The sequence below is a fragment of the Trachemys scripta genome, chromosome 2 (genome assembly GCF_013100865.1).
Source record: "Trachemys scripta elegans isolate TJP31775 chromosome 2, CAS_Tse_1.0, whole genome shotgun sequence".
NCBI classification, from domain to species: domain Eukaryota; kingdom Metazoa; phylum Chordata; order Testudines; family Emydidae; genus Trachemys; species Trachemys scripta.
The window spans coordinates 203,052,682-203,069,822 of record NC_048299.1 but is presented as its reverse complement, the minus strand read 5'-3'; the positions used below and the strand labels follow the sequence as shown (position 1 = coordinate 203,069,822).

At 36.6% G+C, this 17,141-nt stretch overlaps 1 protein-coding gene across 3 annotated transcripts in view; it reads right to left on the bottom strand.

Moving 5' to 3' along the window:
- MIB1 (mindbomb E3 ubiquitin protein ligase 1) overlaps positions 1–17,141 on the bottom strand; it is a 116,406-nt gene that overhangs the window by 58,587 nt on the left and 40,678 nt on the right. For all 3 annotated transcript variants that reach the window (XM_034762752.1, XM_034762754.1, XM_034762753.1), the window contains exon 12: positions 13,610–13,761. In XM_034762752.1, the coding sequence (XP_034618643.1) occupies positions 13,610–13,761 (152 nt within the window). The remainder of the gene's footprint in view (positions 1–13,609; positions 13,762–17,141) is intronic.

Here is a 17,141-nt window from a genome sequence, read left to right as displayed (position 1 = left end):
GGAGCAAATAACTGTTCTATATCAAAATTCAAAAATTTGTTTTCAAATTCTGAAAGTATAGCTACTGTATTTGTTAGAAGACAGTTTATATGAATGGAAATAAAATCTGCAGAATGATATTAAAATTTCTTCACCAAGAAACATTAAGTTTTTCTAAAATACTGGCACTCTGCTTGTTAGTAGTTTTTAATAAAGCAAAATTTATGCAGATAGTATTATAAACACATTACATAATGATAATTTGTTTATTAATAAAGCACAAATGTTTTCCATTTGCCAAATCATTTCTGATTTTGCTTAGAACAGGCAAATAGCACAAAACTTATCGGTCAAATAAAATGTAAATTTTCTAGAAAAAAAACTTAAAACTAGTTATATAATTAAACTACAGGGCACTTAGTCCTGAGACTAAAAAGCCTATTATTATTCACAGCACTTTTCACTGATCAAGAAAACAGGTTACACAATCTGTTGTGGCAGCAGAGGGATATTTATTGTTTCATATCTGCCTAAAGACCCTATCCTGCTACTACCAGAGCTTTTCTTTTTTTTTTTTTTTTTTACTCTGCAGTGTTTCTAAGTATGGTGACAGCCGCATCAGGCTTTACTAGTAGCAGTGCAAGCTCAGTGAAAATCTGGGAAATATAAGTGGAAACATGAGAGACGGCTTTATTTGGCAGTGCTAAAAAAATATCAGGACAAATGGCTAAACAGTGTTGGGACAGCAGGATGAATAATCAATGAGCAGAGAGCAAGATAGAGGCTCCCTCAGATTCTGGATCGACAATCAACAACTGAGAGATTATTTTTTGCAATGGTTGACTAAATATGGTCAGGGAAGAGAGAGGCACAAGAGAGCCTGTTTGCCTGGGAGTGCATGTTTCAAATGCTTAGCTGCCTATAAAGCTGTAACAGTTTTGCTCATGCCCTCTGAGTGGGAAATACAGTTAGTTTCTTCTGTAGTGTGCATGTGGGAGCCCTGACCTCACTCACAGACTTGACCTCTGGAGATGGAATGGAGCTTCAACACAGATCTGCCTACAGTTAAGCCTGGAAACTTAATCTCAATCAAGAACAAATGCGGTGCAATATCTAAGGAGCTGGAAGAAATTTTTTTTTTTTTTTTTTTTGGGTCACTCCAACTTTTTCTCTGATTACTTTCATCTGCCAATGGGCTGAGTTCACCATCCCAGGGCTTCCTAGCATCTTTCCTTGGATTCTTAGCCCAGCAGCCACAAGGTATTAATTTCTACGCAACATCATCCATATTTTATCAATCCAAGAAAGGTAGCAGCACCAAGTAAGCTTCACTGTTCACACTATTTTGCTTTGAAGTTTTATCTATTTAAGGTGGTAAGGTACTGTATTCACTGACACTTCCCCCCTACTCCCCCTCGCATATAATGAAGAGCTGAATCAGACGAACACTCAAGATGAGATGGCTGCTGCTGATGTATCTCTCTAGGTCATTACCTCTCTTCCAACTGCAAATGCTGCATGATACTAAGCTTACAGGTAATAGGAGGCCTGTGTTATTCTGCACATTTAAAGGATACCTATGACTTTCTGCATGTTTAACTATTATTTACTAGATTGTTTTTATTGTTATATTCGTACCTCTATTCTGGGCACAGCTTAATTTCAGTGTGTTAAAGTATCAAGCATTTGTAGTATAAAGAGCAGGCTTAGCGAAAACTCTAGTCCAAATTTCACAGCAGATATTTGACAGATCTTTTATCAGATATGCACTGGTAGTGTATTGCCATGCAATGATTTCTAAAAATCAAAATGATTTAATTTTAGTGAAAAGCATCACCGTACCTTAGAAATCACAACTAACTCAAACATTTTAAAACTATATTTTAAAAAGTCAATAGTACAGTAATTCACTGCTTAGCTCCAAAACATTTGTTAGATTTTTAGTGATCTACCTTAGATGTACAAGAAAACAACCCATTTTAAACCTAGAATGTGCATGCTGTAATTCTAATGCTGCATTGCTGTTTCTCCTTGTAGTACTGTGCTAGCTACTGCCACACTCTGATTTGCTCTCTATCAGCTGCACTAGCTTTTTGTCATGGGCTGCAGAAATTTTTACTTCCACTGCTCTCCCCTTTTCTCAGGCCTATTAAATTTACTAATTTTTAAGTTTATTTCAAAATAGCATTTCTAACACTGGAAAGGCAAAGTCTACTATAACTGACACCAACTTTTTTTTTTTTTCTTAAACACCTACTAACTATAAATTAGGCAGTCAATCTACTTCTGTCGGCTCTTTAAAAGTCACACCCTGCCCGCATACTGAATGTTTACTGGTCATTAAAAGCTGATCGTGTACCTCCGAAGCACATAACAGAATGTGAAGAAAGGGAATAAAATTCAATTTAAACAGATGAACATTTATCATTTATGTAAATTGGCACTGATATTGTAAGCCTGAAAAAGATTCTGCGACTGAAGCAGGTGAGCAACTACACAAACTCAAAAAAACTATTCTAGAAGTGCCAAGTAAGCATTGGCTCTCACATATGACCTCTGGCCCGCTAAAAACCCAAATCCTGCCACAATCATTTTTAAAAAATTCAATGTCATCTTTTCAATTAGCAGGATCATCAGCCTTGTGGGAGTTTGGTTTTTATTTGTTTTAAGTCTGGATCTGCAGTAGAAAGAGATACTAGACCTGGGGGGAAGTGGACAGGATTTTTTGAGAGGGGGGGAAGGGGGTAAAGGTTATTTCCTTCCATCATATTGGATGAGTTTATACTTCCCTTCAGGATACTAAATGCAATCTGTATACCAGCATGGAAATCTGGCAGAAGACTCAAAGAAAACTGAAGTTCTTATGGTGGACTACAATTATCTATTCCAGGAAAGTACTTTGCAAAGCCACCCACCAATGACATCTCTACCTTCAAAATTGGCCAGCCAGAATGAACACCAAGAGACAACAAAAATCTGGATAAGTGCTTCAAATGTCCATGTCATCACGGAACATGGAACTGTAAAACACTTTAAGTCACTTTGCAGGTAAATTGCATTGTAAAGTTCAGTCTTAGAGAAAAAGGTTAGCTTATAACAAGTTTATTTTAAGACTGTTCTTTCAAAGAAATGACAACATGCATTCTGCATCTTCTAACAAGGAAAGGAACGAAAAAGCAAAATACTTTCAGATTCTTTTTGACAGATAGCTGAGCAACTATATGTATTCCTGCCCAGAGTACATACTTCTTTATGTACCCATATGAACATATAATGCTATGGAATGTAAAGAAGTATGTATTTTTGGCAGGCACTGAACGACCAGTAAGAGGAAATTAAACTGCAGCTGGAAGAAACAGGTCTCCTATTGTTTGAATGACTTTCATGTGGCAAATTAACTTGGTAAGGGTCAGATGACGCTACTGCCAAAGTAAAATCACGTATTGCTTATGAATCTTGAAACATTATCCCAAGTCACTTATTTAGAGGGTGGGTAGAGAAAGTTCTGTTATTGGTTGTAGATAAATTATGAACAAAACTTCAGGGTTTTTGTTTATAAATTCAAAATGAGTTTGGAAATGCAAATAGTCACACTACAAAACTCTGGATGAAATATATAGCCTATTTGCAAAACTGATTATCAATCCTATTCAGAAAAATCTTTTTCACCCTAACTTTATTCAACTAAAGTAGACTTTTTTAAAGATTATCTAAAGAAATGAGGAATGTGATTAAAAAAAAAATCTTAAATCTGCAGACCATGCTCTGATTCCAAAATTAAGTTTGCCTAATAATCCATAGACACCGAGTCTAGTAATAATTAACACTGTTGTAAGAAACTGCTTGGCAGTTAATTTTTGATTTAGCAAACAGAAGAGAAAAATGTTTTCAAAATAATTTTAAATGACCATATACAAATTCTAATATTTTAGAGACATAAGTTTGGTGTTTCTCCAAATCAACCGTTATTAAATGCACTGAGAGCTTGGATGGAATAAACTGCAGTGTCAGGTTCATGCATGTAAAGTGACAATGCAGAGATTTCTAGGCCACAGCTGCCAGTCAGCGGATTAAGGTTAATGACAGATTCCAAAACAAAAACACGGGAATCACAGAACACAGGATTCCTACATTTTTCTGAAAAACGCAGTCTAATTTTAACAAAACTGGCTAAGCAATTCTGAATTACATATGAAATTATCAAATTTATACTGCTGCTCCTTAAACTCTTCACCTAAAATTTCAGTTTTAAATTATGAAACCCTAGTTTGGTAAGCTGTAATTGTAAAAGCTATATGGAAAATAAGAGAAAGGTGAAGCTGTCAACAGAAGCATACCATTTACTTCTAAAAATTAATGTTAACTAAAACACATCAACAAAATCAGTCAACACAAAGAAATTTTTAAGTAACGAATGACTTGTGCTGCACTTACTCATCTATGTATAGATATTATAGGAGGCTCCGAACAGTAATGCTTGCATATTATACATGCTTGTCGTAACAGGCACAATTGGCCCAGATTAAAGAATAAAGATTCTGAGTCCATTCGTTTCTTTATTTTAATATTTTTAAAATTCTGGGATCATTTTTTGTGTCAGGAAAGGAAAATCTCAAATGTAAGAGACCCAAAGGATAATTATGCCTTCAAAAATATTACTTTATTGGATATGTGTTCCATTTTTCAAAGGAGGCGAATCTTAATCACTACAAAATACCAAAAATTATTAGATATTTTTTTTAAAAAGTATTTAGCCGGAACTATAGAATTACACTTATATAAAAAGGAATCAAACTAATGTAACTGTATTCATAAGGTAATTTTTTATACATTGGTCTGAGTTATTTTCCACATGATCAAATACCTTGGAATGTAGTCTGTATAGAACTCCAACCTCCAAATTACAGGCTGTTTTATAATGGAAAAAAGCTAAACTATTAGCAACTCTACTGGGTTTCATAATGCTGCTTAGCTTCTAGGCTCGTAACTGACAGATCTGTAGACTGAGAACCCAATTCACTATTGGAGTAAGTGGACAACTTCATTTATTTCTCTGAAGCTTTCCATGTTATGCCAGCAATTGATATGTAGGTTTCAATCTAAATATCTGACTATCTTTACTAAGGATCAAACTTATTGTGACAGGTTCTTTATAACAAGCCACTGATGCTGAATCCGCTCTTGCTATGCCGTAATAAGACAGCAATTCTACTATGAAACAAAATGACAGTTCTCAGAGAGATATAAAAGTTAAAATTATATATTGACATTGCTTCTTGCTAGCTCATATTAACATATCTCTAAGAATATACTCAGTCACTCTAAAATGTCACATCCATCACTTAGATCAGCTGTTCAATTTTAACTGAGCACATGCTGAACTCTGGGCATCTGCTGACACTGTTGTAACTCAAATATTTCAACTGCGTGACTGACAGGGATAACAGATGCTGACATTATCAAATGCTACACTGCTGTTTTCCATGGCCATTTTTTTGCCCCGATATGGCCAGTACATGAAACTGTATTGCCATCCAAAAGCACACTTGAGCAGCTGGATCTGTAAAACAGCTCCTGTATAACTGGTAAAAATAGAAGCCACTTTTATAGCGGTCTTTAATGCTTAAGTTCAAATGACACACCTGCCATGTTTCTATTAGGATAGATGGTGTAAAGAATATATTTACATAAATTTCATCATTAGACTTCACAACAAACAGATGAAGACTACACTTGACAGGAGCATTATTAGTGCATGGTTTGAACTAATGTCTCCCCAGCAAAGCTTAAAAAAAACCCCAGGTTTTCAAATGCAATATTTGTCTGTTTAGTGTATCTATTGCAATTTACCAGCACAAATTACCTTTAAGAAAATGCATGAAATATAGCACGTTTAACTCTACTTATAAAAAGATATGTAGTGTGTTAAGGAACCTTTCATCTAAAAGGGCTTTAGATAAAGAAAGTTCCAGATTGATAACATCAGGTGTTTGTACAGAAAGAGAAAGCATGTGTAAACAGAAAAAAATTCCCTTGTACTATAATGGCATATATGGGAATTCCTAAAGTGAATGCTAATTAGAAATGTACCAAAATGAATTAAAAGCACTTGATATTTATAAGAGAGAGGCTACAATACTCCTCTTTCCACAACCTAATCTGTTACTTGTGCTAATCAACTATTGTACTAAAGCAGCAGCAAGATATAAAGGGTGTGGGGGGGGGAAGTGTTGCTTTCTCTAGTGCACTTTAATTTAATGAGTAAAAGGAATAAATGTAAGTGGCCCTAAACATAAATCCAAACACTCTCCAGAATTAAACAATCAAAAGGAAAAATGTTTAATACTGCCACTGTACTTTGACATGAGGCTAGTCTATAGTTGTGCCGACAAAGATGCTAAAAGAGAGAACAGACTGGTATATTGTATAAGGCATTCTGGGGTAAATGTTTCCTTCCTGCCCTCCCTCCAAAAATGACTTAAGTTAAATCTCCAATTACTTTAAAAATTAAAAGCGAAGTGTCAATAAGTGTAACATTTATAGCTGAAAAATGTGTGTACTTTTAAAATTGTAGGTGTACAATAAAAAACTCAGCTGTTTTGTTATAAAAAGTTACAGCTTTCCTGCACTCCAATGCTTTGCTAAAGCTGGTAAAATGGAACCAAATCACCTCTTCAATGGATTTGGTCCCCTTCAACCAGCTGTAGCTATGCATTGATCACTACAGGACATCAAATATTTTCAATAATGGATTTAACACTTGTATAATGGCAACTTTGAACATACTTCAACTATTCTGGACAGATTAAATGCACACGGTCAACAGAAGGAAACAAATGTGAAAGTATGGTATTCAGTTATACTTCAGGATGTCCCAAAGGCAGTATTTCTAGATAAACAATTACTTGTAGAATTATTTGTGTTTCACATTCTGTTCTTATTTAGTAAAAAATGGTACCAATGGTAATTTCTATAAGAAAAAAATTCCGCATTCAAATAAATTGATTGTTCAGTCATGTATTGCTTCCTGTTTTTCCTTAAGGTTTCTCCCCCCCTGCTTTAAAAACACACAAAAAGGGAGGGGGGGAGAGGGAAACGTACTCTACTATCATATTGATTCTGCTTCACAGGTATTCTTTTTCTAACAATATTGTACTAGAGAGGAAATCCCTCAGGGAAGCAACTGTATTTGCATCTTGTACATGTTGAGAATATTATTTACAATTAACAGCTAATAAATTTGTCACTGACCTCGATGCTACACTCTAATTCGCCACCTACTCGAAGGTTTAACCCTGAGAGATTATATTTCCTCCCCACTCACATTTAGAAAAGTCTTCTGTAAAAGCATTTTCTGAACTTTTTTCTATACTGTAATACCTTCCTAAAGTGTATGTCTTATGTTCAGCTTCCCAAATTGAATCACATGCACTTACTGAATTAAGTGCAAATACCAAGTCAAGATAATTTTCATCCTTTTAGAAAAATGACTAAAATTTCAGCACTTCCCCCACACCCAACCTATTGCCCTGGCAACTTAGTCATCCAAATACATCTGAGAATAACCCCCCCAAAGTAATCCTGTAATTCTTACTAAGGCTAAACATACTTTTGACAAATCTCATTTCTCTATTCCATCACCACCAAACAGTTCAGTACCTCACCCATACATAACATGGATTCACCCAATACAAATACCAAAACAGGAAATAGCAAAAGGATTTCCAACTCCATTTTAAAAGACATGTATAATCTCCCAAATTGTAATTACTAGTTTATGAACAAATTAGTCTCTGCAGCAAAATACATGCCATTTGCTATTGAAGAAAAGTATTTGAAAAGTGCATCTTACCGTTAGACATTCAGCTTCTGTTCCCACCTAAAGCTAAACTATACTAAAATTATAACTTTAAATTATTCCTTTGATGAACTGGTAATATGGATGCCCATAGGATGGTAGTCTGTATGGCCATTACTTAAGAAGTCCTTTTGGGCAAAAAGGCGATTCAATTTAAGATGTTAATTGCACTATTCTTTAAGCTTTATTCCCAAGACAGAATGCAGAATCAAGATGTTTGCGGCTACGGGGACAAGTGCACTCACTCACTCTTCACAGCTACATTCTTTAGCTCAAAATATTTGAAGCAACAGACTATTTCTGGACAAATTAAATATAACCATGGTTATGGTAATTTGGAAAATATGATTGACCCGTAATATATACCCAAGTCCTATTTTTGTTTCTATTTGGTGCTTGTAAAATTTGGTTAAGAAGTAAGAAATGGACATATCTCAAAATTAGGGAAATGTCTTTACAACTTTCAGCAATGGGGTTCATAATCCTTAGGGGGGAAAAGGCAGAAGCTAATGAGTTTGTAACAATCTGGTATATTTAGGTGGACTCAAAAATTTTAACAAGGTTCTCTGTTAAATAAAAATGAAATTTCTACACACTTACTCCACCTATCTTGAACATAATTGTTTCTTTTTACTCAGCAATTCCTTTAAGCAAGAAGTGTATCTATGGCACATACGGAATCAGGTCTACTGTATTGTATAAATTTTACATACTATTACAAAAGCCAAGAAAACTCTTATTCTGTACTGATGGTTCTTTCATACATGTACACACACGAAGGTAAAATATCTTACCTGTTACAATAATTAAAACTCAAAACGTTAGGATGTTGATTACTGGCCATAATCAACATATCATCATTAAGACACACTTACTATATCCGCACAAGCATACTTTCATCGGACAAATGTGTAGAAAAAAATTCTGAATCATCTAAAACTATAGACCTCTTAATTATTTACTGTCTTATTTTAATATTTTCTACTTAATATCCAAAATCAATTAAACATTTAATGATTTTTTCAGATTATTAATTAAAACAAAACATTAGATAGAAAGCATTAGGAAATAAGCAAAGATCAACAGAGAAACGGCAATATATTAAAACCTTGCAATTCAACATAATTCAATGTGCTAGATATAATAGGCTAATAATATCAACAAAGTTGAACCACATTTACCTCAATGATCTACAGACACGTAAAGCTTTCAGAATAAAAGCTAAACTGTAATTTTACAATAGTATACCGCTATCTCCTGTGACCAAATGATGTTGGTACTCAAAATTGACAAATTTGCACAAGGTTTTCTGAGAGCGAGGCTAAAGGTGAAGCATATGGTAGTGTATTGCTGTTAACTTAATGGTCTGTAGAGTGGTAGCACAAACAGCTTGTTGGTTGATTGGTTTTTTTGGGGGGAGAGGAGTTATCTTTGCTTGAGTTTCAGCCACGATGTTCACTGGCACTCTTGGGGTACTAGAATGTATGAGCCACCCTGTGCATTAGTTCCAGGCCCCTACTTGCAGGTGAATGCCAAAAGAGAGGTGTGGAGGCCATTGCTGGAGACCAACTTTTAAAAAAGGTTGTTAAACCTTTATTCAAACAAACAACATTGCTTTACTGACACATCAACTATCACAAATCTATTTTGGGGGAGGGCTGGGGGAGACTAAGTCATGACAGAACTCTTCCAGAAACTTCTAAGAGTCCTTAGCTGTATGACCCCATCTCCATACTATCCTGGAGTCTCCCTATATGAGGGAAAAACATAATAGTTGTGGTGGGGAACAATCTGGGAGTCAAATGTCTATGACAAGTCTTTTAGAACAACTGCCTTCAATACTACTGACAAGGTGCTGACAGACTTGAAGAGTCTAGTGGGGTTTATACAGTTGCTCTTAATGAGGTCTGCCTGTTGTTTATTAGTAGGACTAGCAACCTGTCATAAAGAGGAATGTAGGGGTGTAGTAGACACTCAGCTGCTTCTGGATGCCAACTTGGCAAGTGTCAAGGAATCTCTTGCCATCATCCATCTAATCTTTTAATAGTAAGCGTTGCTGTATAATCCAAGCACTTCTGAAGTAAATTAAATCTATCTAAATTTGGCAAGAGGTTTGGGTCCTTTTGTGATGGGTCTTCAGACTCATGTCTGTCACCTTAAGACTAGATTACTGCAGTATTCTGCACAGAAGTCTATAGCTTCAAACTATGTGAAAATTATAGTTAATCTAGTAAAACACCAAGATTTCACATGACACCATGGCAACTCATGAGGTGCAAAGACTGCACTAGCTTTAAATTTATTTCCAGATTAAGGTAATGTTCTGGTTTTGTCTCAAAGCCTGAAATAGTTTATATACCTTCTATTTAACAGACTGCCACTCTATATGTGATACAACAGAACAGTTAAGAACAAAGTACCTGAGCTAATAGTCCCCTAGTTTTAACTGGGAGGAGGCTAGCTGGAGGGCAATGAAACGGACAACCAATAGAAAAAGTTTGAGCGCTGCAGACAAAACTGCACCTGGGACTACATAAGCCACTCTGGCAAGAGATGAGGGGCCATGAAAATTTCAGAACAAAATGCAAATCTCATGAGATTTTCTCTTAATTTCTTCTCATATCCATGTGGATACTCATCTACTCATACAAAAAATGTATGAAATAATCAAACTATTTCTTCTATAGGTTAGGAAAGAAGAAAAGGAGATTAAAAGAAAACCCACTTAGGAGGTGTTCATTTATTTATTTTTTTTATTTTTATTTATATTTAGTTAGTTAGATGAGAGCCATACAAGCACCTACATAAATCTACGCTTTCCTCTTCAGTCACAATAGTATCCAGGTACCATCGTAGAGTTCAATCAATCACTTATACCTGCAATATTTTCCCACCTCTCAATCACTGTTCTTAAGCTTGTTATTGCAGGAATGCTTCTCTGGAATGTGGGTTTGCACCACACTCTGAGAATGGTCAGAGTAGAGCTCATTTGCCACACTGGGTTCCAAGGCTTCCAACTCCCAAAATATCCCCCCTAGGATCAGACAGCCTCAGTGGCCCAATAAGCAGTTGTCTCAATGAGTAAGAGTGGTCTTGACTCCAAATACAGGGAATCTAATCTTGAGGTGAAGAACATATGGATCACGGTCACTAGGCAAGGTCCTCAGAGCAACAGCCATTGAATCCTGACAAGCTGGAGACAGAAGATGGTACTTTTGCCTACTGCTGCTACCTAGATATCAAGGAGCACTGACTAATCTAGTAAAATGCCAAGGCTTCAGATTCTGATAGTCAGAAAGGCAAGTGCCTTCAAATGAGTGCAGCTAGTCATGTTGTCTAGTGTCTTGATTAGCTCCTTGAAGTGTTTCCTATCTTAGATACTATGGCGATGAGTGCTGTAGAAAAATTTAAGTGCAATTTTTCCTATTCTTCATAACATCATTTCCACTGGATTAAAGTACAGTTCCATTCAAAACAACTAAAACTGTTACTATCTGGTTCTGTGTTTATTATGTGCATCTGATTCCATATGGACATAGGAAAATATTTAAGTGTAATTTGCTAACTGCCAGTCACGAAAATGTAAGAGTTAAAAGTCAATCGTGGTTCTCGTCTCATGTATTAGCCACAAAAATTAGTAAAGATTCTACAGGCCAAGCAATACCCACAGTTACACGTCCAACTCCATTAGCTTTTCTGTTACTAAACAATTCCATTACCTTTCAGCTCAAACAAGCAATGAAATAAAAACATTAACACTTCATTTATTCATAAAATGCTGGTTTAGTTGCATGCAAATGACATCAAATTTTCCATTATATTTGCACTTAATGCTAATGAAAGTGCTGGACTGAAACTCTGGAGAATGCCATTTATCCATAAATAGCTCTTCACAAGCAGTGACAGTGAAAGCTTTCCAAACAGCTTAAATCAGGAGTCATCAACGTTCGGCACGCAGCTCACCAGGGTAAGCACCCTGGCGGGCCGGGCCAGTTTATTTACCTGCTGACGCGGCAGGTTCGGCTGATCGCGGCCCCCACTGGCCGCGGCTCGCCGTCCCGGGCCAATGGGGGCAGCGAGAAGCGGCGCGGGCCGAGGGATGTGCTGGCCGCAGCTTCCCGCCACTCCCATTGGCCCGGGACAGCGAACCGCGGTCAGTGGGGGCCGCAATCGGCCGAACCTGGTAAATAAACTAGCCCGGCTCGCTAGGGTGCTTACCCTGGCAAGCCGCATGCCGAACGTTGCCGATCCCTGGCTTAAATCATGCAAAAAAGCCAACTACTAGAATTATTATATACAAATGAAGATTTTAGAAAAAAATGTGCAGTTACTAAACGCAACAAAACAAGCTTACAGATAAACAATTAAAGAATGAACTGTTGTGAATAGGTCAAAAATGGCAAATCTACTTCAATAAATATGCTATTATAAATACATGGTTTTGATGTTTTAAATTATTGTACCATCAAGGGCAAAGTTAACATGACAAACTTAAACATGCTCACTTTATACTGTACAGGGCTTTAGAGGAATATCCTTGTAACTTTGCTTTGTAAATCAGTATTTACTATTCTAAACAGAAAAGATTAAGACATTATGGTTACATGGTTAAGCACTCAAATTACATAATGGCATTGTTACAGTTGTATGTGCAACCCAAAACTGCCTACTTATGAGTGTGAATAATACAATCTTTAACTACATGACCACATATTTTTAAAATATTACACAATGTTTCTATAAGCTTACACATGCAACTTCATCTACTAATGTATGATAGTCTGCATATGGCAGGTAGAAAAACTCATTACTATGCTAAGGAATCCTCACTCACTCAGCAACTTACAGTACTCATAGCATGTTACATGAAGACTCCTGCAAATCTGTGCCTCATTCACTGGGGTTTATAAACATATATTATATTGTTACTTGAAAAATAGTAACTTAAGATCAGATGACTCAGGACAGGAATGTTATAATCACACAAGGGGACAGAGTTAAGGATACATATGGATCCATAACCATGGCATTCTCATATCTGAACGCCTACTATTCCCCCAAAGTACTTTTTATGAAATTTCCTAGGCTAATATTTTTTAATTAATTAATTAGGCCAGGACAGCCCTTGCTTCATTCGGAGCATACGTTGCACTATTAGACGCTCATGTGAGAATACAATTAACCATGCAAACCACTGTGCTCCTATGGAACCCTTGCTGACTGCACAATTTCAGAAATACCCACATTCCCAAGTATATGTACCTACCATACATGCATGCACAACCCAACCAACCTTCCTTCCATTGGTAGAAAGTTGTTAAAAATACCTCTATTTCAGTTATTGTGCATGTGTAAAATACAGTTTTCAAAGCCTCCTAACTCCCAAATCTCAAATTTTCACTGAAATACTCAATGGCTCTTCTTAATAAAGATTCATTCCATTCAAAATTTCAACTTTTTACCCTCAGTTGTTCCAGCTATAGAACAGTTTAATGGTTGTATATAAAAATGTTTTTTAAAATGATTGGGAGAGCATCTCCTTCCCCTCACCACATAGCCAACCACCTGACCCTTCCTTCTCATACTCAGTAGCCGAACCATTTTTACATAAAGTCTCTCCAAAATTTCACTTTTGGGTAAAAATCTGGCTTGCTACATTTCAGCATAATAAATCTACTATAAATAGTTACCGAAATACCAGAATGTTTTTTCTCATTTTTCCTCCTTTAATCAAACATCATGAACTAAACACTAAAGACAACAAGAATTTACCTGGGATTCCCTCTTAGTGCAGCATGATGGAGAGCATTAAATCCATTGTTGTTTGTAATAGTAACATCTGCCCCAGCTTCTAACAGTACAGCCAGGATGTCATCACGCTTTTTACTTATCGCATCATGGAGCGGAGTGTCACCTTCAGAATCCTAAAAATAGAAATGATTTTCTTCAGCTTCCATATTTACCTATTTAAAAAGGAAATTTATGGGAAAAGAAGGTCTCACATGTCACTATAGGAACTAATGAGATGCAAATACAAGATAACTTTTAATACCATTTTCCAGCACTTACAAATTATAACTCCAGTCCAGTCTGCACACTTAACACTGCTTTTTGGTCATAATAGTTTTTGTGAAGTTTAATCACAGAACAAGGACAGTCTGAAGGAGAAGTTAATATATATGTATTTATTTATTAATTGTATTACTATAGCATCTAGGACCAGGACATCATACTACTAGGCACCATACAAATACAAAACATAAAATATAAAACAGACTGTCACTGCCCCAATGAGCTTACAATCTAAATGTAAGCCAAAAGGGAAGTAGAAGGAAACAATGAGACAATATTAATCAGCATGATAGGTAATTGTCTCAGCAGGCCAGTGGCCCATTTATCAAGCTTTATGTAGGTATCACGGCAGAAGACAGTTTTGGGGAGGAATTTGGAGGAGATAACTTTGCAGCTGCTTATGGGGAGCTCCTGCCCCAATAGTGAGGGGCAGCACGTGAGAAAGCATAAAGGTGCTTTTTTGAAAAATTAACAAGCGAGTGATTTAGGCTGGAATTATTGGCCTAGCAGAGGTGGGAGCTGACATCTCGAAAGAGATGATAGGTAGGATGAGGATAGGGCATCAAGGGCCTCAAAAATGAAGACATGTTGTTTATGTTTGATACAATAGAGAAGAGGGAGCCAGTGGAGGGATGCAGAGACAGGCAACATGTCAAAGCAACACATTAGGAAAAAGATATTTGAAGCAGCATTCTGAGTAGATGATTGGGGCAAGAATGCAACATTAATACCAGGGAAAAGAATGTTGCAATGATTGAGACATGAGTTCATCAGAGCCTGGTCAAAAGTTTTAACTGTGTGGATAGGTAGGAAAGGCTGTATCTGAGAAACGTTAAGCAGAAAAAAAATTAACAAGATTCACACATAGCCTGAATGTGAGGAGCTAGAGAAAGGTCTGAATCAAAGAGGACTCCCAGGTTACAGGCTTGAGCAATAGGATGGTTGTGTTGTCCACAGTGAGTGAGAGTAAGAGGTAGGGAGAAGGGAAATTAAGAACTCTGTTATAGTCATGTTGAGCTTTAGCTGTCCGCTGAATATCCATGAGGAGATGTCAGAGAGACAGACAGATCTCAGTCTGGACAGACTCAGGTCTGGAGTAGAGGTAGATCTGTGTGATCTGCACACAACAAAGAGCTATGCAAATTTTTCAAGTATGTAGGCAATGTGTAGTTCAGTATCACCTACAAAAGTCATTAACTGCCATGTTTTCTGCATGTATTTGCTATAAAAAGTGTCATGCATCACAAAAAAAGTTAGACATTAAAAATTCTTTAAGTTCAAGATTTATAAAAATTCAAATGTCTACTAGCATAAATTTCAAATATATAGTTCATAAATTTAATCTTCATGTTTGAGACAACTGTCATACAAAAATTCAAGCTAAAATCTCCTCTAAAAAATAATATGAACAAAGCAGACCAATGAAAAATGTGCACCCCCCCAGGATAGTTAAACTTGTGCAAGGCTGTATTTTTAATGAAGCAAAAGGGAAGATTTCATGGGGCAACATTACATTTTATAAATAATTTATGGCTAGTACCAACAAGACAATACATGGTTTAAAGGTGCCAGAAATTTTTCAGCACACACCTGACCACAGAATTTATATTCACTTTTTTAGCTTCCTGGGGTTTTAGTTTTGAAAAGTCCAAATTAAAGAAAAAATACACTTGTGCATAATTTGCTCAAAAACCCAACAATTTAAATTAAAAATAAAGCATCCTATAATGTCTACAGTAGGAAAATGTTTTTAGTTGAGTTCATTGTACTGCTGCAGAGATGCATATTCTCAGGATTTATGTTTCTGGGTGAAATCCTGACCCTACTGAAGTCAACAGGAGTTTTGCAATTGACTTCAGTGGGGCCAGTATTTCATCACTAGTGCTTATCAATTAGCAGCACACTGCAGCACAGTGTAAAAAGGATCCCTTAGAACTTTTTCTGTGGGAATAGCAGACGTCAAAACAGCAATATCTGCCAAATTTGGCAAACATCCTGCACTGGCCCACCAAAATGAAATGATATAGTTTATTCATTCCAACCAATCTGATTTCTTGAGCTTATTGTATGTAGACTAAATTGTTTTCCTTTGTGCAGCGGGTTGGCTTGAGAGCTAAAGAACATGCCAGTTAGCTACAGCCAAGTCCCAACCCCAAATGCCTCCTGCATTCTCATACATCTCAGTGAAATCAATTGCTTAACTGCATGTGCATTAGACTTCTCTGCACATGTGCAGAATCTGAAAATGTATTATTGTCATAGGGATTTTCTGATTTGTATTGCCTGTAGATGGTGTAGTTACATATATTCATTGAGTTTACAGACCAAAGGGAGCAGTAGATATAGCCCAGCCTCCTTTACATCACAGGCCATTTGAATTTCACCCAATTGCCCCTATTACTGAGCCAAACAGAACAGGCTGGTTGTTATATCCAATGCTTACAGAAACTGGGGTCTGGATTAAAGTTTGCTAGCTGAGGCTCTACTTCAGTAAGATGGAAGTAATAGGCGAGGAGGAAATAAATTGAGTAAATAGCAATCACTACATTAGTTGCTTTAAGAAAGTTCTCACCTCTTCTTTCCAAGGTGCACAAATAGGAAAATCTGGTGGAGTCTGAAGCACAAGGATATCCAGATAGCAACAGTAGGAGTGTGTTGTATCATTCATATTTGCCTAGGGCTTTACAACCTTTTCTTTCAGATGCTGACCTCAGCACATTTATCCATCCTTTTTCATCTTTAGATTTACATGTGCAAGGCACTGTGCCTGCAGCTATGTTGAAGCTTCAGGTCAGGCAGAATGTAACTGTCTGCTTATTTAGAAGTGGGGTTTTGTTTGTTCATTTTTGAGGCAGTATTTCTCCCTTTTGCAGTACCGTTTGCACTAGTTTCCAATTAGTTTACAGAGGCAGTTATTCCTCCCTGTGTAATACCATGGCAGCAGAGGCTTTCAATAACAGACTTCATGTTTGAATGGAAGTCTTGTGGCAGACATACTGTGTGATGGGTTCAACTCTGGAAGGTGTTTTCTCCCTTTTTCTGACAGTCTAAATTTGCTGGCCTTTAGGTCATACTGCAAAGCTTCTCTTACCAGATTACATATGTGGGGAAGGATAAGGGGTGCTGACTGGAGGAAGAGAGTTAATCTGCATGTTAAACATATTTGTACATTGACCCAATCTATATAGACTTAAAATATTATACACATGCCTAGAGCAAGGTACATTTTAAA